At 53.5% G+C, this 25446-nt stretch overlaps 2 protein-coding genes across 9 annotated transcripts; both read left to right on the top strand.

Moving 5' to 3' along the window:
* The first annotated feature begins 1244 nt into the window (after nucleotides 1–1244).
* Ccdc106 (coiled-coil domain containing 106) lies at nucleotides 1245–5784 on the top strand. 5 transcript variants are annotated; one of them, XM_051207430.1, is made up of 5 exons: nucleotides 1245–1456; nucleotides 2783–2852; nucleotides 3173–3349; nucleotides 4535–4744; nucleotides 5190–5784. In XM_051207430.1, the coding sequence occupies exons 2-5, from the start codon at nucleotides 2822–2824 to the stop codon at nucleotides 5504–5506; spliced, it is 735 nt and encodes a 244-aa protein (XP_051063387.1). In that variant the 5' UTR covers nucleotides 1245–1456; nucleotides 2783–2821; the 3' UTR covers nucleotides 5507–5784. The 5 variants fall into 5 exon arrangements, with proteins under 5 accessions (XP_051063387.1, XP_051063385.1, XP_051063386.1 ...); XM_051207428.1 differs by having other exon boundaries at nucleotides 1246–1456; nucleotides 2685–2852; XM_051207429.1 differs by lacking the exon at nucleotides 1245–1456 and adding an exon at nucleotides 1935–2051 and having other exon boundaries at nucleotides 2685–2852.
* A 1372-nt stretch (nucleotides 5785–7156) lies between these two features.
* U2af2 (U2 small nuclear RNA auxiliary factor 2) lies at nucleotides 7157–23469 on the top strand. 4 transcript variants are annotated; one of them, XM_051207731.1, is made up of 12 exons: nucleotides 7158–7340; nucleotides 11291–11426; nucleotides 12017–12061; nucleotides 12341–12444; nucleotides 12838–12989; nucleotides 14197–14313; nucleotides 15120–15258; nucleotides 18766–18845; nucleotides 18919–19041; nucleotides 19322–19420; nucleotides 19651–19899; nucleotides 23181–23469. In XM_051207731.1, exons 1-12 carry the CDS (start codon nucleotides 7292–7294, stop codon nucleotides 23313–23315), a joined length of 1428 nt encoding a protein of 475 aa, XP_051063688.1. In that variant the 5' UTR covers nucleotides 7158–7291; the 3' UTR covers nucleotides 23316–23469. The 4 variants fall into 4 exon arrangements, with proteins under 4 accessions (XP_051063690.1, XP_051063688.1, XP_051063691.1 ...); XM_051207732.1 differs by having other exon boundaries at nucleotides 7159–7340; nucleotides 19322–19408; XM_051207733.1 differs by lacking the exon at nucleotides 12017–12061 and having other exon boundaries at nucleotides 7157–7340.
* Nucleotides 23470–25446: the final 1977 nt, after the last annotated feature.

Below are 25446 nucleotides of genomic sequence, written 5' to 3'. Positions count from 1 at the left end.
ACCCGCTTTACCGAGCAGAACATATTACGGAAGCATACTCGGTGGTAGCATCCACGAACTGCTCCCGGGGACCCCAGGGATCGTGGGTCTCCTGAGTCTCAGACACGGGCCTGTGTTGCAGGCTGGCTTTCAGGGCCCTGGATACAAACCCAGACCAGCCTTTTCGAAGCAATCCTTGCCCGAAAGAGTCTGAGCTGTCAGTGCATCGTAATGTTATGATGGGAATGAGCTCTCAAAGAGAACAGCCCCGCGCCTTGAACATTTGGGATATTATTCTGGAGTCCTAATAGGAGGAGTGGAGGACAATGTTGTTTGGGAAAACTCTTGCTTGGGAAGTTTTTGTGGGCAGTCAGAGATCGCCTCTATTTCGACACGGGAGGTAGAGCCCTATTGGGGTTCTCAATTAGTTCTTAAAAGTTTTGAGACATCTTGGTTTACACACCACCTGGTATAAAGACCATGGCTGGGGAGTGGGAAAGTCCTCTGAAGTTAGGCCTACGTCGGTTCCTCCAAACCTGCCATTTATTTATTTGTTTGTTTGTTTGTTTGTTTATTTATTGAGACAAGGGTGTAATGTAGCCCAGGGTACCATTAAACTTATGATCTTGCCTCCACTTCCTGAGTACTGGAACTCAGGTTTTTGGTTTTTTTTTATTGCATGCTGGGCACCCGATGGAGAAACATTCCCAGCACCATTGGAAATACGAGTATAAACGTCATCCCTTTTCCCACTTAAATTACAATACACATTGATAGACACTCACATACATATATACATACACATATATGTGCATATATGCACACACATATATGTTATGGGTATATATATATATATATATATATATATATATATATATGCACACAAAACGTATACGGAACACTTTTAACGGTAGTTACCATTAGCGTGCACAGGACACCCTGATATATCTTTTAAATCTAGAGTTCACCTTCCTGCATACAATTTTCTGCGGTTTGAAACACTGATCTAGGGCAGGTGGCTCCCCCTGGACGTGCTGACCCAGGCTGCAGTAGATTTGTAAAAGTGAAGCGCGAGGGGGAGCTGCTTCATCTCCTGGTTGGCAGGTCCAGTCTCCCTCTGCAAGGTTAGTTAAAGCTGTGCCTGCACTCGGGCTTCCAAACGCCAGAGAGGGCGTTGCTTGTGAAGCGGAGAGGCAGGTAGAACCTTGCTGCAGACCTAATAAACATGTCTTCTCCCTTTTCACGCTTGTTTTGTGCCAGAAGCAGTTAGCCTCTTTACACGACTTCTTTTGGGGGCGGAGGGGCGGGTGGGAGTGTCTTAAGGCTGTGCTTCTACTCCAACCGTCTGACTTCAAATAATACCAACAGCGCTTGAATCTTAAGCCCCAAGAGTGGTTCCGCTCTGGGCCGAGCCTTTGGGGGTGTCACACCACAGCATCCTCGCAAAGACCCTGGAGAGTAACTTCCCACTTAACAGGTAAGAAGACCGAGGCTATGCAGGAGTAAGGCTGCAGGGATTGTGGCGGCTCCACAAGCGGCTGGCTATTCCTGACCCACACTTTGCGGAGATGTAATCACCCGCTCGCACATCTGCTTCTCTTATTCCTTTAAGCCTTTTCGTGGATGGGGTTGGAGGGTTATGGCAGGCTGAGGCGTATAGGACCAGAGGTGTGCGCGTACTAGCCAGCTCCTCAGGGATCATTAAAAGGGACTCAAGTTTTGCTTGAATTTTCCTTGCTGCCCCATACCTTCTGACTTTTCTTGGACCACTGGGCACATAGCCACTCACCCTGAGGACCACCCCCGCCCCCGGAGCCGCGTCAGCTGTGAAAGATGAGACTTTCAGGAGGATCCCTGCCTGGGCTTTGGGAAGGACGGGGGTGGGTGGGTGGGTTGCAAGGGGCTATCGCGCAAGTGCGGCCCCGACCTTCGCGCAAACAGCGGCCTCACTTGGGCTCCAAGAGGAGCCCCAAGCCTGGCAGGCCGGAGCCCGCCAGGGCCTGCGTCTTTGTGCGCTCCGCCGCCATCTAATTCTGAGACTTCCCCTCCTCTGCCTCTGCGCCCGCTTACTGGTGGGTGGGCGCTTTTCTCCGCGACACTTTGCAGACGCTCCCTAGCGATGGGCATGGGCGCCGCCACCACCGTCGGTCCCAGGGCTGGAGTCCTTGCGCGGGTGGGTGAGAGCGGGGCCCTGGCCTCTTGTACCCTGAATACCCAAGGGCGGGGAATGATGCCCACGGTCTTCCATGCCGGGTGCCCTTTCTGGGACCCTTTGCCACGGCCGCCCCCTCCCACTTGTGGGACAAAGGGCGTGGGAGCATCCCCACGCGTGACTTCCCCCGCACTGCGCACGCGCCCAGCACCCATTCGAGGGAGGGGCTTTGCTCGCCCGCACAAGTGCAGGAGGAATGGGTGGCTGGGACAGGGGAAAGCTTGCAGGATGGACCTCCACCCTATGCGTGGAAGTTAGGGGTGATTTCTCCCTTCCATGTATGGCTTTGGGTCCGGAGATGGTCCGTGATGAGGGTCCTTCCTACTCAGGCCAAAGTGTCCCTGAGGTGTTGACCCCATGAGAAGCCAAAGAATCTAAGGGCTGAGCTCCTTCACTACCAAGAGTCCTCTAGCCGAGTCCCCCTCGCCGCCGGATACACGATTTGGAAACCTCAGTGTCTCTGTCCAGGAGTGTGGTTCTTTTTTCCCCTTAGACCACGGCTCCAGGCCGGTGAATCCCTCCTTACTCCAGAGGAACAGGCACTCCACCTCTCCAGGAACTGATTACATTTGGTGACCCGTTTCTGTCCAGTGCCCCTGAAGGCTCAGCTGCAGGGGACAGCAGGAAGTTATGAATGACCGAAGCAACCGTAGGCGGACAAGTGAGGCGCTTGGGGACCCTCTCCCCATCCTTGACATTCTGGTTCCCTATATCCACGGGGCAGTTATGGTTGGGGGTGGTCTGAGAGGTCCAGGCCGCTTCTGGGGTGACCTGCACTGGCCTCTCTCCAGTGAAGGACGAAGAGACCTTTGAGATCTCCATCCCATTTGAAGAGGCACCCCACTTAGACCCACAGCTTTTCTACAGTCTGAGCCCCTCAAGGAGAGATTTTGAGGGTGAGCTGAGGAAGGGAGAGGAGGGCCATTGTCAGGTGGGGCACTGCCTCGTCCCGGGGGACATGACCGCCCCTGCTGTTCTTAGAGCCCCCAGAGGCCGCCTCCCCAACCCTGGCCCTGATGAACAGCGTCAAGGCCCAGCTGCACATGGCCCTGGAGAGGAACTCATGGCTGCAGAAGCGCATTGAGGACCTGGAAGAGGAGAGGGACTTTTTGCGGTGTCAGCTGGACAAGTTCATTTCCTCAGCCCGGATGGATGCAGGTGGGGGCACAGAGTTCCCCCAGGACCCACAGAACCCGAAACCCACTGTTGGGTCGGCCCGATGGGGGCCTACAGTTTTACGCTCCCACTGAGGACCATGCCGCCTTTAGGGACTTCCCCAGCCATCCCCTATTTGTGTCACTTCCTCCCCTGTCACAGACTGCTCCGCCACCCGTCAGCCTCAGGCACTTGATGCAGCTGTCTCCCTGAGTCTGGATTTCTAACCCAGGTTCCTCATCTTAGGGGAAACATTCTTTGTCTCCTTGCCAGTAGACCTCTGCAGTCTGTTGGACTCATCAGAGGTGCCCTGAACCATCTGTCCGTCTGTCTGTCCGTCCATCCATCCATCTATCCATCCACCCGAGCAGCCCTGGAACTGCAATCAGGGGCCTGTTTTCCCACCACCCTGTTGTATATATCCCGACTAACTAGTGTTTTTTATTCTTCCAAGACTGTGGGATCTCAGAGCCTGTTGTCCCCAGACTCTGCTGCAGGGCCATGGGCACATTCCACCACTCTGCTTTGTTTCAATTTATGACTCACAGCGTGGTGGTGTCACCTCTTCTGTAGGCAGGGTCCTGTTTCCTTATTCATCTGGTGTTGTCTGCTATTCCTGCCTCATTCCCCAGCCTAGGCTGCCCTTCCCTACATCTTTAGCTCAGGTCTTGGAGAACTTGATCTTTATTTCAGGCCATAACCCCACCCTCTATATCCAACCGAGCTGCTGGCAGGCTTTCTAGCCGGTGATGTCAAAAGCCCCAGCATTAGGATGGGCACCATGTAGGAAGAGCCCTATCCTGGGTGAGTCCACTTTCCCTGGTGTGGCGGACGCATAGATTCCTCCTGACTTCAGTTATCCTCAGGAGTTGGTCCTTTGGAAGATCTGAGTGGAGCCTCAGTTGGCTCCCTGGCCAGGTAAAGGTAGTTAGCTTTCCCCAGTATCCAAACTGAATTCTGATATCCAACCCTTTCACCCAGAGGCCTTGTCTGCCTCTTGGATTTTGACTCTACTCTCTGGAAGCCCCTGGGATGTCTGTCTCCCCTACAGACACAGATCCCCGTGAGCTCCCTGGATCCCAGCTAGCTCTATGCCATTCATCCTTGGGAGCTTCACCCTGTCCTCATCCCGAGGGCCTGGCCTCCTTCAGGTCCGTTCCCTCACGGTTCCTTTTTGTCTCTCCTTAGAGGATCACTGCCGGATGAAGCCTGGGCCACGGAGGGTTGATGGGGATAGCCGGGCTGGGCTTGGGGGAGAAGCCTCAGACCCCGAGTCTGCAGCCTCCTCCCTCAGCGGGGCATCCGAAGAGGGCAGTGCCAGTGACAGGAGGCAGAAGCAGAAGGCAAGCGCTGGCCGGAGGCGATTCGGGAAGCCCAAGGCTCGAGAGAGACAGCGGGGTGAGTGGGTGCATGTGGTGGTGTGTTGAGGGTGTCTACCCAGAATCGAACCCCCAGTCCTTCTGTATGGCTCCGAGCTAATTTTAAATTTCGGTCTACACCAACCAGCAGAGTCAGTCCTGTCCCCTCATCAGAAAGGAGGCCTCTGGTCACATGTAATAGGTGGGCACATGCGCAGCCTCTCCTTTCCTCTGGCGCCCCTGCCTGCCTTCTTCAATTCCCCATGTCTTGCTCTGGTCTCTCCTGTTTTTCACGTTGTCCTCCCTTCTCTTCCTGTCCGGGGCTCAACTGATTCCTTCACACCCCTAACTTGTATGCCTTTCACCCCATCTTTCCTCCTCATGCCTGCCCTCCTGTTTCTCTACCTGCCCCCCCCCCCCCCATGTCTCTGGCCCCACATGGCCGTCTTTCCTCGTTCTCCTCTTCTGCCCCTTTGGCCCTGCAGTGAAGGACGCTGATGGGGTCCTCTGCCGCTACAAGAAGATCCTGGGCACCTTCCAGAAGCTGAAGAGCATGTCTCGAGCCTTTGAGCACCACCGTGTGGACAGGAACACGGTTGCGCTGACCACGCCCATCGCGGAGCTGCTCATCGTGGCTCCGGAAAAGCTGGCCGAGGTGGGAGAGTTCGACCCGTCCAAAGAGCGCCTGCTGGAGTATTCCCGACGCTGCTTCCTGGCGCTAGACGACGAGACTCTCAAGAAGGTGCAGGCTCTCAAAAAGAGCAAGCTGCTCCTGCCCATCACCTACCGCTTCAAGCGGTGATGCTGCCGCCCCGCACGCCTGCCTCCCTGCCTCTCCCCGCCCCGCAGACCGCTCGCTAGGCCGGGCTCCCCGGGGCACCGCCGGGGCCAGAAGCTTCCCTTCCTGAGCACTGGGCCCTGCCCCTCGGTCGCCCACGCTGGGCACGCCATCTCCATTGCACTCAGCAAGGGCGGCCCGCTCCGTCTCCCTAGCCAGGAGTAGCCCATCTGCAATCTTTCACGAAGACAGAGCATTATTCAGAGAATTTAAATTAAAGAGACACGAACATTTTCAATAAATCGGGCCCCAGATCTTCCTAGGAAGGGGATGGGCCGGGGGGAGGAGGGTGGCCGTCACCACGGAGACCGGTGCACTCAGGCTGCAGCCTCTGGAGAGGTTGGGGAGGACAGGGTGTAATTATCCCCCAGGAGGCAGAAGTGGGAAGGGGGAGCAGCAGCCTCTCCCCAGAGAAACCAGGAGGAGGGCAGCTGACTCTAAAGCGCGGCGGCTGGGGCATTGACTCGATGACCTTTAGCTGAGCCTGCCTGGTGCCGGGAGCAGGGGATTGCAGTCCCGAAGGTGGCACGTCCCGCGCTTGCGCGGTCGGATCGGGGAGGGGTGGGCGAGTTAACGCGATTGCCAAGGCAACCGGAAGAGCGCAGTCTAGTTTAACGGTCCCAGAGTTACTACCTACGGAGAGGGGTGGTGGTGGTGGTGGTGGTGGGGGGGGGGAAGACAGCGCGCACGCGCAATGTGGATTTAGAATGGCGGATCCTCCCGAGCGCTGGGAAAACGTGCCTCCGGCTGGCTGCTACGCAGGCGCAGAAACCCCTGTCGCCGCCGCCTTGATGACCGTGCTCACGCGCCCCAAGCCGCGCTAAAACCTCCGCAGAGGCCTCGAGCGCCCACGCCCCACTGGCTGCGATCGCCCCGCGCGAGGCCGGCCTTTCCCCCGGTTCTCACCCAGAGAGCCAGGTGCCCAAGTGAGGCCCCGCCCCCTGCTCTGAAGCTCCCCGACCCACCTTTTCGGTTCTCGGAGCCGAGAGGAGCCGAAGCCACGGCGGAAAAAGCCGAAGCTTTCCCCTTGCTCGAGAGGCCTCCCCGAAGCAGTGGCGGAGGGGGACGGAGTCCTCCGGAAGGGGCGGAGTGACCCGGTGGAACCTCCGGAAAGAGCCGAAGATCAGAATCGGGCTTGATCTCCTGAGGGGCCGTGAGCGAGCGCTGGAAACCTTCGGAAAGAGCCGAAGGAAGGTCTGGACGGTTAGGATTGTTGGACGTGACCGGCTGCCTGCTTGGACAGGGCCAGCGCGGGGTGGGGCGAGTCTCCAGAGGAAGCCAGACACTGACACGGTTTGAGTTGTAGGGAAACCCGAACCTTTTTTTTTCTTTTTCTTTTTTTTAACAAGGGTCCGGCGTAGGGGAACGCGAGGTCCTCCGGAATCCTCCGAACGTTGAGACGCTAGTCTCGGAAAAGTTACGGAAACTTGGGCAGCCTGCAAACAAACCCCCCTGGCGTCGGGCGATTCCGAGGGCCGCCGCCGCCGCCGCCTGCGGACTCGCCGGCCTACGGGCCGGCCCGAGAAAAGCCGACCGGCTTCGGAGCCGGGCTCGGGGCAGTTCGGCGGGGGGCGGGGAGGGCGGGGCGAGGGGGTGGAGTCTGGGCGGGCCGGGGCGGGGCTCTGCTAGGTAGGCGGCGGAGTGCCGGCGGGGGCCGGAAGTAGCCGAAGCCAGCGGCGGAAGTAGCCTGAGCGGGCGGGCGGCAAGGCGAGGCGAGAGCTGCACAGGGCCCTACGCGGCCGCTTAAGCATGTCTGACTTCGACGAGTTCGAGCGGCAGCTCAACGAGAACAAACAAGGTGAGGGCGCCGGGGCTGTGGGGTGGCTTCTTGCTTCGCTCCGTGCCCCCGCTATTTCCTCCCCGTCTCTTGTTCCCCTCCCCGGGGCCGCATGATTTCTCTTCCCCCCCCCCCACGGACTCCGTCCGCGCCGCGCGCCTTGCTCACGTGACCTTTTCGGGCCGAGGGAGGGGGCCGCGGGCGAGGCTCAGGGCGCGTGCGCGCGGCGGTCCCCCCCCCGCGCCCACGTGGTCCCGGCGGAGGCGGCGCGCTGCGTCGCGTTGGCGCGTAGAGAGCGCGCCTCATCCTTCTACGTGAGGCTCATTACTTTTTTCTTCTCCTTTTCTTTTTGGTTTTTAAATTCTTCACTTTTGTTCGAGGAAGATGAATTTAGGTCTCTTAATCCAGTCCTTCCCCCCCCTTGCAGTCTTGGCACTTCCGCTTCCGGTCGGGCGTACTTTTCCCTTCTCCACGCCCCCTTTGTTTCCAAAATGGCGGTGGTGAGGCATCTTCTCCCCCCCTTCCTTCACGTGGACTGGCGCCGCAGCATCCCGGTGCTTGCACGTTTCGAGCCTGTTCACATTGCTCCAGAACTCTCGCGCCAGGGTTCCGTCCCAGCCGCCGCACGGAGGCTCAGACATAAATGTGTCCGACACCTGTCTGCCCGCCAAAGCGCGGGGGGGGGGGTTCTGCAGTCTTTGTGTCCTTATACGCATAAATCATGTGTTTCGTGGTTTTTGGCGGCCGGCGACTTCTATGTCTTCCATATCCCTGTTTCTAGGCAGACCCCAAGTTCTGTATCATTCCAAACTCGGGTCTTAGACCTCGTCTCACCGTGGGGGATAAAATAGACAATTTGGAAAGAGGGATCTGGCCCGATTGGCATTAAGGCGGGTGACCCAAGGTAGAATTCTGCACCATGAGTTTGGATCAGGAAGAAAAGCGGGGACTATGTCGGTGCTGATGACTTTAGTACATCCCTACAACCTCCCCCCCCCTTTTTGGTTTGAGACTGAAAAAAGAGCTTAAGTTTCTTGAGGATTGGGGTGGAAGCTGTCTTGTGTTCCTGGTTGGAGTTCGAGGGCTGCATGAGACATTTTCTGGCCATTGGTGTGTTTTCTTTGAGTAGTGCAATGCTTAGGAGTTGCATTATGTGTACTAGGCATGATGCTCTAGTACCTTTGTATCTGTATGTCACTGTATGGTTACAGGGCTTTCGAGATTAGTAATGAGTACATTTTAACTATGGTTGTGATTAAACTCTGGGCTTACCATGTGTCAAGGCAAGGTAATTTGCTAATAACAAACTTTCTTTTTCTTTTTCTGAGACAGGGTTTCTCTGTGAAGTCCTGGCTGTCCTTGAACTTTGGGTAGACCAGCCTGACTTGAATTCACAGAGATCTGCCTGCCTTTGCCTCCCTGGTGCTGGCATTAAAGGTGTGTGCCACCTGTGCCCGGCCAGGTTTAGTTACTTTTTAGTGAGTCATTTGTAACAGACTTAATGAGGACAAAATAATTTCTTGTCGATTGAGCAGGAAACTAGAGGCTCATAACGTTTTATTTTTATTTTAAAAAGCTCCAGACATTGGTTGAAAGCTGGGGCTGCCAGTAAAAGGAGTGATACGTGTATATATAGTATGTGGCTTGGATTACACCAAGTCCTCAGTGTGAGTTCCAGGTGGTCTTTGGCTCAGGTAAACCTGGTGTTGGATTTACAGAAAGTGTATACCAAATGTTACTCCTGTAAGACCTCATGAGGCCAGAGTGGTGTAGATGAGACCTTCATTCAAAGAAGAGGAAACTGGATGTTAAAGCTGGGGCTTTACTTTTCTGTAGAGCTCTGACTGCAAAGCCAGTTCCACCGTACTCCCAGGTGGAGCTGCTTCCCCTGCCATTGGAAACGGCCTGAGACCCCCAACTTAAGGGTTGGTTGGGGGAGCTATGTATACAAGACAACTAACTAGGATAGCATTTTCCCAACTGTTCAGTGTCCTTGCCTTGCTGAGAGAAAGTTCTGCCACATTGTCACTTTGCCCATAGATACTTGTCTCTGCCCCAGGCTCTTGTGTTTCTCAGCTTCAGCCTTTCAGTGCCCTGACTCTACAGGGAGCTTTCCTGTAGTGTCCGAGGCACTAGGTGTTGTTGACGTCTCCTCTCTGGAGTTGTTGCTTGTGTTTGAGGCTTAGCAATAGGAAATAACATTTGGGTTTATAAGTTACCTGCTTCAGGTGTGGAGTCGGAGCTGCATAACTGTCTGTCCCAATATTCCATATTGTTTGCCTCTGTCTAATTTTTGGTTGTTTTATTCTTTGCAGATGTGAATGCAAATAACACTAGAGTTGTATCCAGACTCTGGGGTGAATGTTCTGCCTGATTTTCGAGAGTAGCCTGATGGCCTAACTTGCTTGATGTATCACAATTTTGAGTTTGAGCTTCTTTGTTTCCAAGCTGTTGGGCTTTGAGCAAGTCATGTTTACCTCATGCCTCAGTTTCCTTATCTGCTGTATGAGCTTCTGACAAAGTTTTGCCAAAGCAACAGTGATAATTAGATGCAAGTGAAGGTTTTCTGATAGAGGGATTTCAAGATTGGTTATACTTTTTTTTCCTGGGTACTTTCCTCAGTATTAGCTGTGGAGCTAAAATAGATTTCAAATTTCCCTACTTAACTGTATCAGAAAAATACATAATACGAATGTCTGGTGAGTTTAAAATCTACTTTGAGATTATATTTTTCATTGCTTTTCCCTGCTATTAGTCTTACCTTTTAGGAGACACCTATTACCGTTTTCAAGTATGTTTTTGAGACAGGGTCTCTTAACTTCCTAGCCTCCAATTCTTTTTGTCTTCCTGTGTCAGCCTTGCACGTGCTGGGAATGTAATTGTGCCTTATTACTCCTGGCTCTCTTTGCCTTTGTGTGTGAGTGCAAGTGTCGGTCTTCATGGTTGAGAAATCAGTGGGACCTTGGAACAAAGGAAATACATTGAGGTGATCCTGGTTTACCTTCTACCTTGAAGGACCACTCTTCAAAATTGGGGTTATATAGTTGTGTTTTGTTTAAATTAGAGCCTGACTATGTAGGTCCAGCAGGGCTGGAACTCACTATGTTGACCAGGCTAGTCTCCCGAAGCCACAGAGATCCTTTGCCCTCTAAGGTTCTGTAGCTTTCTTGGAAGGCTGTGTTCTGTTGGTCTCTGAGGCAAAGAAGCTAAGGAAGCAGAATAGATAAAAGTGAAGACACAAGTCCTTATTCTGTCTAGCCCACTCTACCTTTAGCTTCTAGGGAATGAGGCAGGGAGGAGGGTCTGGTGGTTTGGGCTTCAAGTTTGGATGAAGGTGCTCTGGGCCACCAGCTGAATTACTGGAGAGGCATCTTTTCCTTACTTTCTGTACATTCAGAAAGAAGCCCTCGCCCTCCCTTTCAGAGGGTGCTTGCTCTTGCATTATTCACCTGGTCGGGAAGGGATGGAGTTGAGTTTCCTCACTTCGTAGGGTTACTAGACCCTGCTGGCACCTGACACTTGAGCCTGATGGTGGGACAGTGGGTGCCAGCTGGTTGCAGAGGTTTTTCCTGAGGGGCTGCTGAGTTTCTTCAGGAAAACATCATTGGGTCTCTTGATTCCCCAGCCTCTAGCCCTGCCCCTCTCAGGGACGACCCTGGGGTCAGGCCCCTCAGCCCTCGAGGGGGACCAGGAGCCAGCCTCCTCTGTCTTCTCTGGCTCCTCAGCTCCTCTTGAGCATCTTCAGGTATCTTACACCCCGGGGGCATTTCCAGGCCCTGTCCCTTTGGTCCCTTCAGAGTCCGTGGGGACTCGGTGTGGACCCAGGAAGCCTATTGTTTCCCCCTCTCCCCCATTAAATCCCTTCCCGGGGGTGGTGGCCTCCCTGGGTCTTGGCATAGCCACCAGCACGCAGGGTGGGCTGGGCCTGTACTTTCTCTCCATTCACGCCAACTCTTCTCACACTTGTCCAGAACGGGACAAGGAGAACCGGCACCGGAAGCGTAGCCACAGCCGCTCTCGAAGCCGGGACCGTAAACGTAGGAGCCGAAGTCGAGATCGGCGTAACCGTGACCAGCGCAGTGCCTCTCGGGACAGGAGAAGGCGAAGGTACTAGAGCTCTGGGACCTCTGGCTGGGCACCCTGTCTGGGTCTGTGTGGCTGTCTGGGTACTGCGTGGTCCGCTTTGAACTCCCTGTTTCTGTGAGTTTCTGATTTGGCAGTGCCAGTGGGTTGCTGAGGACAATAGTTCCTGGGGACAGGGAATGAGTTATGTGATTTTTGTTTTTCTTTCTAAGGGCAAGGCCTGAGGACCTAGTTGCTCTCTGGCTCTGTTTGGGGGCAGTGTTGGAGAGCAACGGTCCTAGGAGTTAGTTCTAGAGTAGGGCAGTATCTGAAACCTGGGCTTTAAATTCCAGCTCAGGGCTGTTGGTGTAGTTATTCAGCATCTCCCTTTCCTAGGTTCTCCTCATTTTCTTTGTTCCTCCTAGGTAAGGAAGTTTGGGGTGTCTGAAGAGTCTTCTTCCATACCTCTTCTGTGCCTTCTCCCTCTGTCCTGGGAGGACTAGGGTTGGGGGTGGTTGGCAGGGCCGAGGGTGCCTGCGGTCCTGGGATTCAGTGACCTTGGGCGGGGTGTATTGTTTGGGGAAAACGAAGGTCCCCAGTCATTCCTCCCCATCCCTTTCCCTCCCATCCCCCAGCAAACCTTTGACCAGAGGCGCTAAAGAGGAGCACGGTGGATTGATGTGAGCTTCTCTTCCTGCCCCTTGTGCCCCGTGTCCACTCCCTTTTCTTCCTCACCCCTGCATCTTGCCTGCCTTGCATCCCTACCCTGGCCCGAGCTCTGGGGAAGAGTCTCATCTGCCAATGTCCTTCCCCAGGCCCAGGCCCAGCTCTCCCTCCTGGAGAGTGGCGCTTACGTTGGGAGGGTGTGGAGGGCTGGGAGGTGCCCTGGCAGGGTCTCCCAGGCCCAGTGCTGGTCAGACTGAGGTTGCCCTGCCCCACTTTCCCTTCCCCCTCCCCAGTCGTTCCCCCCGCCATGAGAAGAAGAAGAAGGTGCGTAAATACTGGGACGTGCCACCACCTGGCTTTGAGCACATCACCCCAATGCAGTACAAGGCCATGCAAGGTAGGAAACCCCAGCCCACTATGAGCTGTTGTAGAGGTTAAAATTGGGAGATCTCTTCCATTACCTTGTGTGTGTGTGTGTGTGTGTGTGTGTGTGTGTGTGTGTGTGTGTGTGTGCGCGCGCGCGCGCGCATGCTTGGTAAGGCTGAGACTCTCACCTGAGGACTTATGGCCCCTGTCCAGAGTAGCCTTGCTGGAAGAGGGAATTTAAGTCTTCCACATTGGGCTCCTGGAAAACCAGGCTTAGGGCCCTGCTGTTGAGGTGACTTGGCTGATTAAAGAGCCTCTAAATGAAATGGGCTAGAGGGTGGGTAGGCGGGGTTACTATGTGCTTAGTGACCCTGGTTTTAGGGTTGCTCTAATGGGATTTGCTCTGTTTACTCCCATCTTGAAGCTGCGGGTCAGATCCCAGCCACTGCCCTTCTCCCCACCATGACCCCTGATGGTCTGGCTGTGACCCCAACGCCGGTGCCTGTGGTTGGGAGCCAGATGACCAGACAGGCCAGACGTCTCTACGTGGGCAATATCCCTTTTGGCATCACTGAGGTACTGCCCTCCTCCTGCCCCTACCCTCTCCCCTGTTCCCCCACCCTGTTCCTCCCTTCCCTCCATTCCCTTTCCCCAACCTGCACGGGTCAGACTCTGTTCCTGCAAGACCCCCCGGCCCCCTCCCAGACGGACGGATGGAGTTGAGCCAGCCAGGGGCCGGGCTGGGGGTGGCCCCTCCCTCCCTCCTCTTCCCCTCTCCCGTCTCCCTTTCCCCAACCTCCTCCAGCAACCCAGGGATCAAACACACACATAATGTACTTACCTACATATTGTACCTACGTGTTGGAGAGAGACAGAGAGGGAGACTCAACACACAGACACACAGACGCACGTCCCTGCAGTTTTTCTGACATGCTCTCCTTTTCTGCCGTCTATCCACATCCTTTTCCCCCACATCCCTCCCATGGTCGCTGTTCTTTTATTTTTGATAGCCCTGACCTCCCCCACCTTCCCCATCGCTCCTCTCCCCATCCCTTTCCCCCACCCCTTCCCGTGGCACCCCTGAGAATCCCGAGATCAAAGAGTTGTTTCCATTTCTCTTTAAAGTGAAATATTGTGGGGCTGAGATCCCTCGTAGCAACAAAAAGTTTGCTACCATCGTCGAAGGCAAGTAAGGTCCATTCTGACTTTCTCAACCTGCACTTTGCTACATTTGATAAACCAGCCCCCGGACTCCAGGGCCAGATCCCTCCACATCACTCTTTTCTCCTCCCCTCCCGTCCCACCCCGTCCTCCCCTGCTCTCCACCCTCCCTGCCTCTGTGCTCCTTGCTCTGCCCCTCTCTGGGCTCCCTTCCTGTCCCTTTGCTTGTCTTTCTCTCCCTGCCTGTTGCTCTCCTGCCTTCCCTTGCCTTGTCTGCACTGGGTGTTTCTCCCTTGTACCATCTTCATGTTTTCCTGTCTTGTCATGTCTTCATCTTTTCTTGAACAACTCTCCTAATTTGGGGCTCCATGGCTCTCCCTCACATCTGTCCTGTCTCCTGTCTTTTGGTGTTGCTTCCTCTTTTTCTCATTTCCTCCTGCATTTGTTCCTACTATTGACCTCTAACCCCTGACCCATATCCACTGTCCCTTTCCCTCCCCCTTCTCCCTCCCCTCATTCCTCTCCCCTTACCCCCAAACCCCTCTGTGTCTCCCTCTCTCACCCTTCCCCTCCTCTCTCCACCTCCCTCCCCGCCCTCCCCTGTCTCCTATTCCCTCTGCAGGAGGCAATGATGGACTTCTTCAACGCCCAGATGCGCTTGGGGGGGTTGACTCAGGCCCCTGGCAACCCAGTCCTGGCTGTGCAGATAAATCAAGATAAGAACTTTGCCTTTTTGGAGGTGAGTTGCCAGTGATCGGGTAAGGGGTAGCGGGGCTGCCGTGTGCTGCCCACTCTGAGTGCTTCCGTCTGGCTGCTGTATCGTAGGAGCTCTGCAGTCCGCTTCCTGCCTTATTCCTCCCTCTGTTCTCTCCTGCCTGGGAGGCCGGCTTGGTCCCTGATGGCTTTGTTGGTTTTTGCAGAATATTGTGGCCCAATCCACACTGATCTTCCAGAGGACACAATATCCATGTTTCTGTTTGGGGCTTAGGCTGAAGCAGTTCACCCCAGACGTTTATAAGTCGCCTTTCAAGGCAGTTGAAAAGTTATTCTGTTGTCTATAAAGACCCAGCTTTCAACTTGAGCCATACTCACAAAGCACAGTGGGCGCTGAAGTGGTCTAGGCTGCTGAGGCTCTGAGTGTTCCTTCCTTCTCAGTCTGCACTTGCCCAGATTTGTCCCGTTGGAAACTTGAGCTTGAATGTAACTGCATCCGAAAGCCTGGGCTGCCAGGCTAACTCAGCAGCCCTAACTTCCCCATGCTGCCTTCCTCAGCAGTTGGTCCCTTTCCCAGCATTCCTTACAGGCAAAGTAGGAAACAATGCATGTAACAAGGTGGCTGTCAGAGCCTATGAGTGTGCTTGCGGGATATGTGCTTTCTGGAGTGTGGGCTTTTAAAGCAGTCTCGTGGCTATCTTCCCACTGGCCAGCCCAGAGGTTGGACATGATAACTGGTTTATTCAGTTGGGAGGAAAGTTTCAGTCCCGGGCACTGGTCTAGTCTAGTCCCGCCTACCCCTTAATCCTACTGTTGTTCTTCTCCCCTCAGTTCCGTTCAGTGGATGAGACGACCCAGGCCATGGCCTTTGATGGCATCATCTTCCAGGGCCAGTCATTGAAGATTCGAAGGCCCCATGACTACCAGCCACTGCCTGGCATGTCAGAGAATCCCTCTGTTTATGTGCCTGGTGAGTGGGAATTTGTTGGGGAGGGGGTTGGATTTACTATTCCCTCAACCCAGATTACTGTCCAACTGTAGTTAGTTGCGTAGGAGATGGGGTGTGTGCTTTGCGCCCTGTGGATACCGTTCCAGCTTGGCAGGTGTCCTGTACCTCTAAGTGGTGAGCTGTGATCTGAGATGTTGGGAGGCGTGGGACTTGCAGTCTGGTCATTGCTCCTGCCTTGGTCCCTGGGCCCTGGAATTTCAGAGCTTGGTGTGTGTGTGTGTGTACCTGCAGGTGCCTGTCAGTAGACCTCAGTATGGTTCTGGTGTGTGGTCCTACCTTGTCAGTGCTCACTGGAGTCTGTGGACCTGTGTGGCCTGTGTTCTGTAGTTGTATTACTGTCCTCTCTGATTGGCAGGTCACAATAGACTTTCTGCGTGTGTCTCGTCCTGCAGGCTGTAGTTTGCTGCACTGGCATTTGGCAGATGAGATGGGGTATTAGTGGAGATGCGCAGACTGTTTGCTCTGCTGGGCTGCAGGAAGTAGTGATGGGGGTGGGGTGGGGGCTCTGGCTAAGTGAGTGAGGCCCAGGTCTGAAGCTGATGGAGGCTTTCGGAATGTGGAGTCTTTCTGGCTGATGCTCAGCAAAGGGCAGGGTAACAGTTCTGGCAGTGGAGGACTTGGGGTCAGGGCTCTGACTACCAAGTACATTTTCATGGTAAGGTCTGGTGAGGTCAGTGCCTCTGTCCACTCAATATACCTAGGTCTAAAGCTAACATGCTCCTCAATGTACTGCTTGAAGAAGATTCACTTTGGAGCATTCACTTTCTGACCTGAAGCCCAGGCTCCCTTTAAGTTTTTACCTTGAGATAGGGCATGGTGATACCTTGTTTGTACAAATAAAGTATGTCTGAAGATCGGAGAGAAGAAGGAACAAGCCAGAGCCACCTTTACCCCTCTAGCTTCCCAGCAGAAAAGAGACCAAGTTCCTGTTTTCTCCGTCTGTATTCCTTTCTCTGCCTAGCCAACTCACTTCCTGTCTCTCTGTACAGACTGGCTTCCGGATCTCTATGGTTTGGTAGTGGCAAGTTCGGCTCTTTGGTCTTGAGACATGTTTTACTTGTACAAACAAGATGTCAATCACCACAATAGGGTCACATTAAGTTTGCCTGGGATCTTCCTGCCCCTAGCTGTTTGAATAATTGGGATTATAGGCCTGCGCCACTAGGTCCAGCTTGCTTGATGACTTGGTATACCTCTTAGATGAAGCTGTAGAACATCTTATTTCTAGGAACTCTTGCTACCGAATTCACTGTTTGGGCTGCTGGTCTTGCTGTGTAGTGTGCAGGTGCTTCCTGTCAGCAAATCATGACTTGGTGGTCAGTTGTGGCCCTTTGCTTGTGTTTACAAATACATTTTGGCACGCAGGCCTTTTATGTTAGCTGTTTTTATTACTGTGATTGTAGTGCTAGGAATTGTACTTGGTGCCTTTCTTTGCACATGTTAAGCAAGTAGTCTGCCATTGGATGATACTTTCAACCTTTTCACTAGTATTTTGAGGCAGGGTCTCTGTTGCCCGGGGAGGCCTTGAACTTTCGATCTTTCTGCATTCAGCCTCCCGTGTAGTTGGGATTCTAGTACAGCAGATCTGGCCGTAGAGATTTTTGTGTATGGTATAGCTGTGTATCCCAGACCGGTCTCCAGACTTGACTTGGTACCTCCAGTGTTGGGATCACGAGCATGTGCCACACAACACCTGCCTCTGTCGAGTGTTCATCGGTTTGACATGACTGTGGAATTGTCATTTCTCAGAGGAGGAAAGCCAGGAATGGTGGTTAGTTTTTTTGTTCATGCTCATAAAATTTATGTGCAGGTTGGCCCTGGAGTCTGCTCGGCTTTTCTCTATTCTTCCATGCATTTCCACAGAAATGATGAAGCTCTTGGTCACCATTGCTGCTAATACCTTGTGTCCCTGGCATTAGTTAGAGGCCCAGTGCTTGTGTCTGTGCCCTGTGTGTGTAGTGTGGTGTTTGTTTATGTAGGTCTGGACAGCAAAGAATGAAACCCACCTAGGTCACCGCCTAGGGCTGACTCTGAGATACTGCACAGTGATTACCAGATTGCTCTTGGGTCCAGTGTTGCCATGGCCTGCCTTCCTGCTCTCTTGTCAGAGCGTGGTGTAGAGCCAAGCCTGCTGAGCTCCTTTGAATGTTGAGTTGGACTTTAGAAGCCGCCCACCACCTTTTTCCTGTTCTTAGGACTTTAGTCCTTTTGCATTATAGCTGGGAATTTTGAACCTACTGGGGTACATTTAATTATTTTTTTAAATTTCATTTTATGTGTATGAGTGCTTTTGCTTGCATATATGTCTGTGTACCATTTACACGCCGGTGCCCAAGGAGGTCAGGAGAGAGTCTGACCTCCCCTCCCCGAACGGGAGTTATGATTATGAGCAGTCATGTCGTTGCTGGGAAATAGAACCTGGGTCCATTGCAAGAGCACAAGTGTTCTTAACTTTGAGCTGACTCTCCAGCCCCAGATGGTAGATTTTTAAAGTAGTTGTTTGTGGCTAATGACAGCACTGGATATGGCCTGGCTGTCAGTGACTTCGCTTGTCACGGTGGCCCTTGAACTAGGTCTGTTGTTGTATAAGACTCCACTACTGGGGTACAGCTCTGGTGGTTACAAGTGCCTGGATTGATGTAAGAGTTATAGTGGGGCAAATGATAGACTGGAAGATGGATAGGCCACAGTGGCTGAAGTCCTAGGGTGTGTCCATTTAATACCTTACCTGATGCTCCTGTAGATTAGGATGGGCTGCTGCACTTAGTATGGGGGAAAGCTGAAAAGGGGGACTTTTGAACCGAGGAGTCAGGTTGGATTGTCGCTGGGGCCTGATGAGAATTAAGTAAGTGATAATATTGAAGAATTTGCATGGTGCCACACAAAACTGTCTGGTCAATAGTTATCCACATGGGTCCAGAGTTGAGTAGAGAAAGCAAGCAAAACTCCCTCAGCTGGTAGCACCATGAAGTGACAGCGAAGCTTCTTTAATGGACCCTGGACATAGTTTTCCAGAGTTGACTACTAGTCACCACTGAAGTGGCAGCCAACCCTGAGCCATGTTCTGAGATTTTAGCAGCAGCCTCTCAGCTCCTTGTCATGTGACCTCAGAAACATTCTGCCCATGTAGGACCTGAAGGCAAAGGACCGAAAAACTGAATGAGATGTTCCTGGTTGGTTGTCAAAGCTTAGGGGACTTTTCATGTTCAGTTGTTGCTCTTCTATGCTTGTGTACTCGTCAGAATATGGAGGTGTATGGTGTGGAATGTGTATATAGTGTGGCTTCCTCCCCCCTTTATGTATTCGATATCTTAGGTAGGATAGGACTTGTGAAGGGGCTCATTGTAGACTGAGGCTCCTGCCTTAGCCTTCCAGGTGCTGAAAGACAAGCCTGTGTGTCACCTCTCCCAGCTGTCTGATGCTGGGACATGGCTGCTGGAATTGAGATCTTACACATTTTGTCTTTAGGAGTTGTGTCCACTGTAGTCCCAGACTCTGCCCACAAGCTGTTCATCGGGGGCCTGCCCAACTACCTGAATGATGACCAGGTAAAGCCTTTGCCCCCTTGCTAGCCCCCCCCTCAGCCTGGCCAGACCCTGATGGACTGTTGGCCTCCTGCAGGTGAAGGAGCTGTTGACATCCTTTGGGCCTCTGAAAGCCTTCAACCTGGTCAAGGATAGTGCCACAGGGCTCTCCAAGGGCTATGCCTTCTGTGAGTACGTGGACATCAACGTCACAGATCAGGTGAGCCTTGAGTGCCTAGCTGCTCGCTCCATTTGCCCTTCTTTGTTTCCAAGCCCATGTCTCCTCTCCTCAGGATAGGGTGGGGGTGGTTAGCTTGAAACAAGGCTTTCTGGGGGATTAGTCCTTTTTCCCCTTGGTTTTGCCTCTTTCCGAACTAAATGCCCTGTGCCTTCTACTGTTTTCTCACCAATGCCTGGTTCTTTGGGGGAAGTGCTGGGTCCCCCGGCTCCTGACCTGTTCCTTTCTCGCACCCTTTCCACCCTTTACCCTCTGACCATAGGCCATTGCGGGGCTGAATGGAATGCAGCTAGGGGATAAGAAGCTGCTTGTCCAGAGGGCGAGTGTGGGAGCCAAGAATGCCACGCTGGTGAGCCTCCCGGCACGTCATCTTCCATTGGCTAGAGGGACCCTGGGGGTGGGAAGGGTTGGATGGGAAGGTTTTCTTAAGTTCTGCCCCAGTTTTCACGGGAGGGGATTTGGGCACTGGGTTCATTAAGTGTTTAAGTAGAGGAATGGTCCCCCCTAGTTGGGTGTGAGAGGCACAGGCTTGAATGGAGGGAGGCTAGTCTGAGCCATTTTGTGACATGTCTATTCTCCCTGACCCCACAGAGTACCATCAATCAGACACCTGTGACCCTTCAAGTCCCAGGCCTGATGAGCTCTCAGGTGCAGATGGGCGGTCACCCGACTGAGGTCCTATGCCTCATGAACATGGTGCTGCCTGAGGAGCTGTTGGACGATGAGGAGTATGAAGAGATTGTAGAGGATGTACGAGACGAGTGCAGCAAATACGGGCTGGTGAAGTCCATTGAGATCCCCCGGCCCGTGGACGGCGTCGAGGTGCCTGGCTGTGGAAAGGTCAGGGTGCTCTCCTTGTCTGTGTACTACCCTTACCACTCTTCCGCATCCCCCTGTCCCTCTGGGTGAGGTAGGGGCTCCAGAGAGCGAAGACGTTCTGGGAGCTTGAGGCCTGTAGCTGAGAATTCGGTCTCTATGTTAATGTAACTTTGTTAAAAACTTGGGATACTTTTGGAAGTAGCTTTTGCCACTACTTAGGTGTCTTATGTGAGGTGCTCCTGGATGCTGGTCTGTGCTCTTCTGTCAGTGACTCCTGAGCCTTTTCATGTGATGTGCCATAGAGGTGACAAGCCATACAGCTAGGGATCACATGACTGCAGTCTTGATTTCAGAGGCCCCTGAGTTGCCACCTCTGCATTGTGCTAGGTTTAGATAGGCTCTGCATGTCTACTGCGGAAGGTGCTGCTGAGGGTTGGTGGCATTCTTACTCGGCTATATTTGGTTGTGAACCCACAAACAGCTGGGGACACTTTTGCCAGGGCGATGTACTTCCTGGGCAGCAGCAGGAAGGGTAGGAATCAGAGTTGCCTGACCCTTTCTTTCTGGTACTGGAGATGGGGGTCCAGGACCTGTCATATACTAGCTAGGCAAGTGCTTCACTCCTAAGTCACATATGGTGACCCAGGTTCTGGTTTAGGTAGGTAGGTGGTAGTTGAAAGGTACCAGTAAGTTTCAGTGAGGTGAGGTTATCCTGCCAGGCAGTCTGTCCTAGTCAGATGGACAGGAAGCAGATACCTCAGGCATGATTTGTATGTGTGTGTTGATGTTGTGTATGTGTATGGTTGATGGTGGGGTATATTCAAAGCAGGGACTTTTCCCCTCTACCCCCGAGGCAGGATTTCTCTGTGTAACCTTGGCTGGCTGTCCTGGAACTTGCTGTGTAGGCAAGGCTGACCTCAAACTTCCTCTCAACCGCTGGGAATACGGGCACATGTCATCACCGACAGGCCGGAGCGGCAGCCTGCTGTGTCCCTGTCCCCTCCTGTAGTGCTGGTGCTGTAGGCAGTTGTGTGGGGAGTGAGGAAGGCGGGAGGTTCGGCCTTGGCTGGTGGGAAGGAGCAGCATGAGCAGGGTCTGTGAGAGGAAGCCAGCTTTGCAGGAAGGACTGGGGAGGGGTGGCCTTACGAACCTCAGGAAGAAGCAAGCCTTGGGGCCTTTCCCCGAGGAACAGGGCATCAAGGAGAGAGGAAGGCTGATGTGATTCCATCTAGTTTGGTAAGTGTATGGAGAGGGTCCCGGCATGAGTTAGGTGATCATGAGATTTCTTGTATTAACCTGAGAGAAAGATAGATGGTGGTCTGCTTTAAAATGTGGCCCTGTGCTGGAGGATTGACAAGTTTTAATCAAGGATATAATGCATGCAGTTCTGTAAGGTGGTGTCATCTAGTGATATGTATTTGTTTGAATCCCCCATAAAATTTAAAGCTGTAGAATTGTGAAAATGCCCAGTGACATTCAGAAGCCATCAGTGTCCATAAGTGGTATGTTGTTGGCTATAATAGGGGATGAGAGAAACGGATGAGTTGGGAGGCTTGAGTCTTTAACTGTTCATATCTTGGTGATTGGTATGGATTTGTGGAGATGGAGAGGGAGAAAGGCCCAAGAGACTAAGAGTGTTAGGTGAGGGATAGAGAGCAACAGTTAACTTTGAGCTGGGCAGTTAGCTGGGCAGATGGGAACTCCAAGAAACCCAAGTGGGATTCATAAGGGGAGGCTGGACAGGTCCACCATGGGAATGCAGCAGAGGTGTGCAGGGGTGGGGTGGCGGTGCAGGGGTCAAAAGGAAGAAGACTGTTTGGCTAAAAAGCTCCCTCCTAAGTCTGTTCCTTTATCTGAGATGCCACTCATGGTCTGATTCAGTCTGGCACCTTGTGGAAGGGAGCCTGGCTCAAGTGGGGATTGAGACTGGCTTCGTGAGCAGCTGCCTTTGTTTTTTCTTCATGAGACAGGGTCTTGCTATGTTACCCTAGGCTGGCTGGCTTTTGTCACTAGGAGCATACACTACCATAACCACTGTATTTTTGTTCTATTTATGGGTTTTTAAAACATATTACCTAAGAGGAGCTGGGTGGTGGTGGCGGCACACGCCTTTACTCCCAGCACTGGGTAGGCAGAGGCAGGTGGATCTCCATGAGTTTGAGGCCAGCCTGGTCTACAGAGTGCGTTCCAGGACGGGCAGGGCTACACAGAGAAACTTTGTCTCCAAAAGGAAAGGAAAAAAAAAACCTAAGAGGCTCATGCAGGGGTGTTTATAATATTTATTGCCCAGCTCTAAGTGGGTTTGTTTATGCTCTGAGGTTGGGTCTTGGGTAGCCTAGACTGGCCTCGGCCCTGCCTCCCTGGTGCTGGGGCTGCAGGTGTGTGCACTCAAGCCTGGTGTATACAGTGCTTGTGGCACGTCTCAGTTTATCTTAGAAACTTAGCTGGCTTCTCAATTATTGACACTTTGGAATAGATAAGTGTTTTGTGATTTGGCTATCTATAGGTAGGTGCCACACCTTTGTGACAACAGACATTGCTCATTATCTCCTGGGGACATGTTCTGTCCCTAGTTGAGCACCATTGTTGTAACTAGATAACCAAAACACCCGTTTAAAAAAAAAAACCCTAAGAATGTTGTTACTACAGCAAATTAATTTCTTGGTGTCTAATCTACTTAAGTATGTCTTATTTCAGTAATGCCCAAACCCCAAATTTGGTTGTTTCCACTCACTTTTTTTGTGTTTGTGCAAATGTGGGACAACTTTCGTGAAGTCAGGTCTTTGCAAAATTGGTTGAAGGATTGAACTCCGGACGTCAGAGTTGTAGAGCAAGCTTTTGACCCATACAGTTTCTTCTGTCAGTTTTATCTCATGCCCTCACCCCAACTCCTTCAAGTCAAGCTGGGTTTTGAAGTAGGGTGGTGGTTGTACAGTCTCCCTGATACAGTAGCAGGCAGTACAGCACACAGTTGGTGGTGAATACATGAAGGTTCAAGTGCTTTAATTCAGTTTGGGCGTGAATCCTAATTTCGGAGCTTCCCTTATCCGCCCTCTGGGAAGGCATGGCTGTTAAGGGTGGCTTGGGGAGCACCTTGTGAAACGCCCCTCTGAATCTTGCCCCGCGTCCTCGGGGACTTATTCCTGTGATGTCTCTGCTCTTTGCCATCTTGGGTTCTGGAGAATGTGTGGGTGAACCTAAAGGCCTTTTCAGTCTGTGGTGTGGTGGCCTCTTATTTCTTGAGCTGATTCTGGACTTACGGAGCCCCGCCTTGTTCACAGATGTGCTTCTTGTTCCTACAGATCTTTGTGGAGTTCACCTCCGTGTTTGACTGCCAGAAAGCCATGCAGGGCCTAACCGGCCGCAAGTTCGCCAACAGAGTGGTGGTCACAAAGTACTGTGACCCTGACTCTTACCACCGCCGGGACTTCTGGTAGAGGTGGCTGGGGGAGGGTGGGGGCAGGGCTGGCTGGGGACTTTTCCCCACCTGTCCCCCCCTCCTTTCTCCCCTCTCTGAAGATGATGGGCAGAGGAGTGACAGCCGAATGACAGCCGGCAGCAACTGGAATGGCAGCAATTACGGGGTGGGGGGTGGGGGGCTAGGGCAGGAAGGGGACTGGGCAAGTGCACACGGGCCCACACAGACACATGCACCACACAGACACAGAGGGAAGGGGCTGGGATGGGGACTGTGTGCACGGCAGGGCGGGTAGGACCCCCACGGCCCGGTCCCAAACAGCCTCTTCTTACCCCGTACTCCCTTTCTCCCTCCCTTCCCCTCGGTAGGAACATAGCGTGTTTATATTTTATGGCCAAACTATTTTGAATTTTGTTGTCTGGCCCTCAGTGCCCTGCCTTCTCCCTTGCAGGACCACAGCTCCCGTCCTCTGGCTTCTGGCCCCCGTTCTCCACCCTGGTTTCTTAAGTAGTTGGTTCTTTAGTCTTCCCTGACCAGCAACCCGCGTCTCCGTCCCGATGCCCCTCTGTGGCAGTTTCATATTTGCTAAGACAAATTTGCTCATTAAACATTTTGTTGTATTTTACCTTGTGGAGCCCCTTCTGTGTCCAGTGTCGCCCTTCTCTTTCGGTCGTGGGTGTGGGGGGCGGCACCAAGGAGGGCGGCGGCCCGAGGGCGCCTGGCGCTCCCACCCTGGAGGGCTCGGGTGCTTCCCGCCGCCACGGCCGAATGTGTTGATGCGGAAGTGACGCAAGGGTATGCGGACGCAGTCCCGTGCGCCGGAAGTGATGCCAGGGCGGGTTTGGTCGCGGAAGTAGAGGCTGCCGGGCGAGGTGCACAGGGCTGGGTGCGCGGGGTCACTTCCGCTTCCGGTCCACCGCCACCTTCGGTTGCTTCCCGTCCGCTCGGCGGCTCCCCTCCCCCCGCCCGGCTCTCCGCGCCCCTCCCGGGCGCCGGGGCGGCGGGGCCGTCGCCGTGCGGCCGTCCGTGCGTCCGTGCGTCTGTGCGTGCGCCCGTGCGCACCTCTGCCTCCCGCAGCCCGGCGCGCGCCCCGCGACACCCAGGCCGAGCGGGGGCAGGGGGCTGACCGTCATGACCCCCGGGATCCCGGTGTGAGCGGGCCGAGGTGAGAGAGGGCGCAATGCCGGCCCCCGTCGCGGCGAGTCCGGTGTCCCGGCCTGGGCCGTGGCACGCGCGGGTCCAGCCAGCCTCGGAGCCGGTGTCCCAGCCGCTGGTGGCTGGGGGCTGCATTTTTACCGCTGTGCCCGGGCCGGGTTTGCCTGCCGGTGTGTGTCTCTTCTGGGACTGTCAGTGTCCCCATCTCGCGCGGCCCTGTTGCTTGTGTTGCCCTGTGTCTGTGTTTTGGTGTTTGTACAAAAGGGTTTGGAGATCCGAGTGCCGTGTACTTGTGTCCTGGATCGGGGCTTCGTGCTCCTGTCAGGACACCGTCCTTGTCTTTTCTGGGTTTCTGTGCCTTCATTTCCCCAGACCTGTCTCCCTCTGGTGCATGGTTCTCTCCCGGTCTTCACGTCTCGTTTTTGTCACCGTTGCTGTCGTCCCCAGGCCCTAAGTTCTCTGCCAGAAACCTTTTGCTTTGGTTGAGGATGCGCTCCCTTCTCTCCGGTTTCTGAGCCTTTGGTGGTGTGAGTAGGAGCCCTGGCTGTGCAATCCAGACCCCTCTCGCTTGCCTCGCAAGCGTTCCCAGTTCCTGGCACCACAGGGTCTCTGCGCATTGATTGAGGCGGTGCTTGCAAAAGTGCCTAATAGTGTCCGGCCGTCGGTTAAGTGTGTGATTACTAGGAGCCCTGGTTATTATTATTGTTAGAGATTTTTGTTTCGCGTAGTGTCTGAGACCAGTTATTTGAGTTTCCCTTGAGAGAATTTCGCTGTCTTGTTGACACTGTTTAATAGACGTTTTTAAATAAATTAAATTTAGACATTTTTCTCAGCAGCACCTGTGAGATCTAGTATGCTTTTCTGAACATGCTTGGTGTTAGGATAGCGCGTCTTCAGATGCCACTCCTTTGGAAATGGTTTTCTCTGATAATAGCAGGCTGGGGTACCCAGCGCCTACTATCTATCTGTGGGGCACAGAACCAAGCCCTTTATAT

Source organism: Phodopus roborovskii, unplaced genomic scaffold (assembly GCF_943737965.1).
Source record: "Phodopus roborovskii unplaced genomic scaffold, PHOROB, whole genome shotgun sequence".
NCBI lineage: Eukaryota > Metazoa > Chordata > Mammalia > Rodentia > Cricetidae > Phodopus > Phodopus roborovskii.
This window is presented reverse-complemented; position numbering and strand designations above follow the sequence as displayed.

What these genes read in the sequence shown, in the direction of transcription:
- Ccdc106 (XM_051207431.1), top strand. Translation starts at nt 2,822, where the DNA reads ATGAATGACCGAAGCAACCGTAGGCGGACAA. An exon ending in AAGCAACCGTAGGCGGACAA is followed by an intron (nt 2,853 to 2,982) that starts GTGAGGCGCTTG and finishes GCCTCTCTCCAG; the next exon opens with TGAAGGACGAAGAGACCTTT. An exon ending in CTCAAGGAGAGATTTTGAGG is followed by an intron (nt 3,088 to 3,172) that starts GTGAGCTGAGGA and finishes TGCTGTTCTTAG; the next exon opens with AGCCCCCAGAGGCCGCCTCC.
- U2af2 (XM_051207731.1), top strand. Translation starts at nt 7,292, where the DNA reads ATGTCTGACTTCGACGAGTTCGAGCGGCAGCTCAACGAGAACAAACAA. An exon ending in CCACGCTGGTGAGCCTCCCG is followed by an intron (nt 19,421 to 19,650) that starts GCACGTCATCTT and finishes CTGACCCCACAG; the next exon opens with AGTACCATCAATCAGACACC. An exon ending in AGGTGCCTGGCTGTGGAAAG is followed by an intron (nt 19,900 to 23,180) that starts GTCAGGGTGCTC and finishes TTGTTCCTACAG; the next exon opens with ATCTTTGTGGAGTTCACCTC.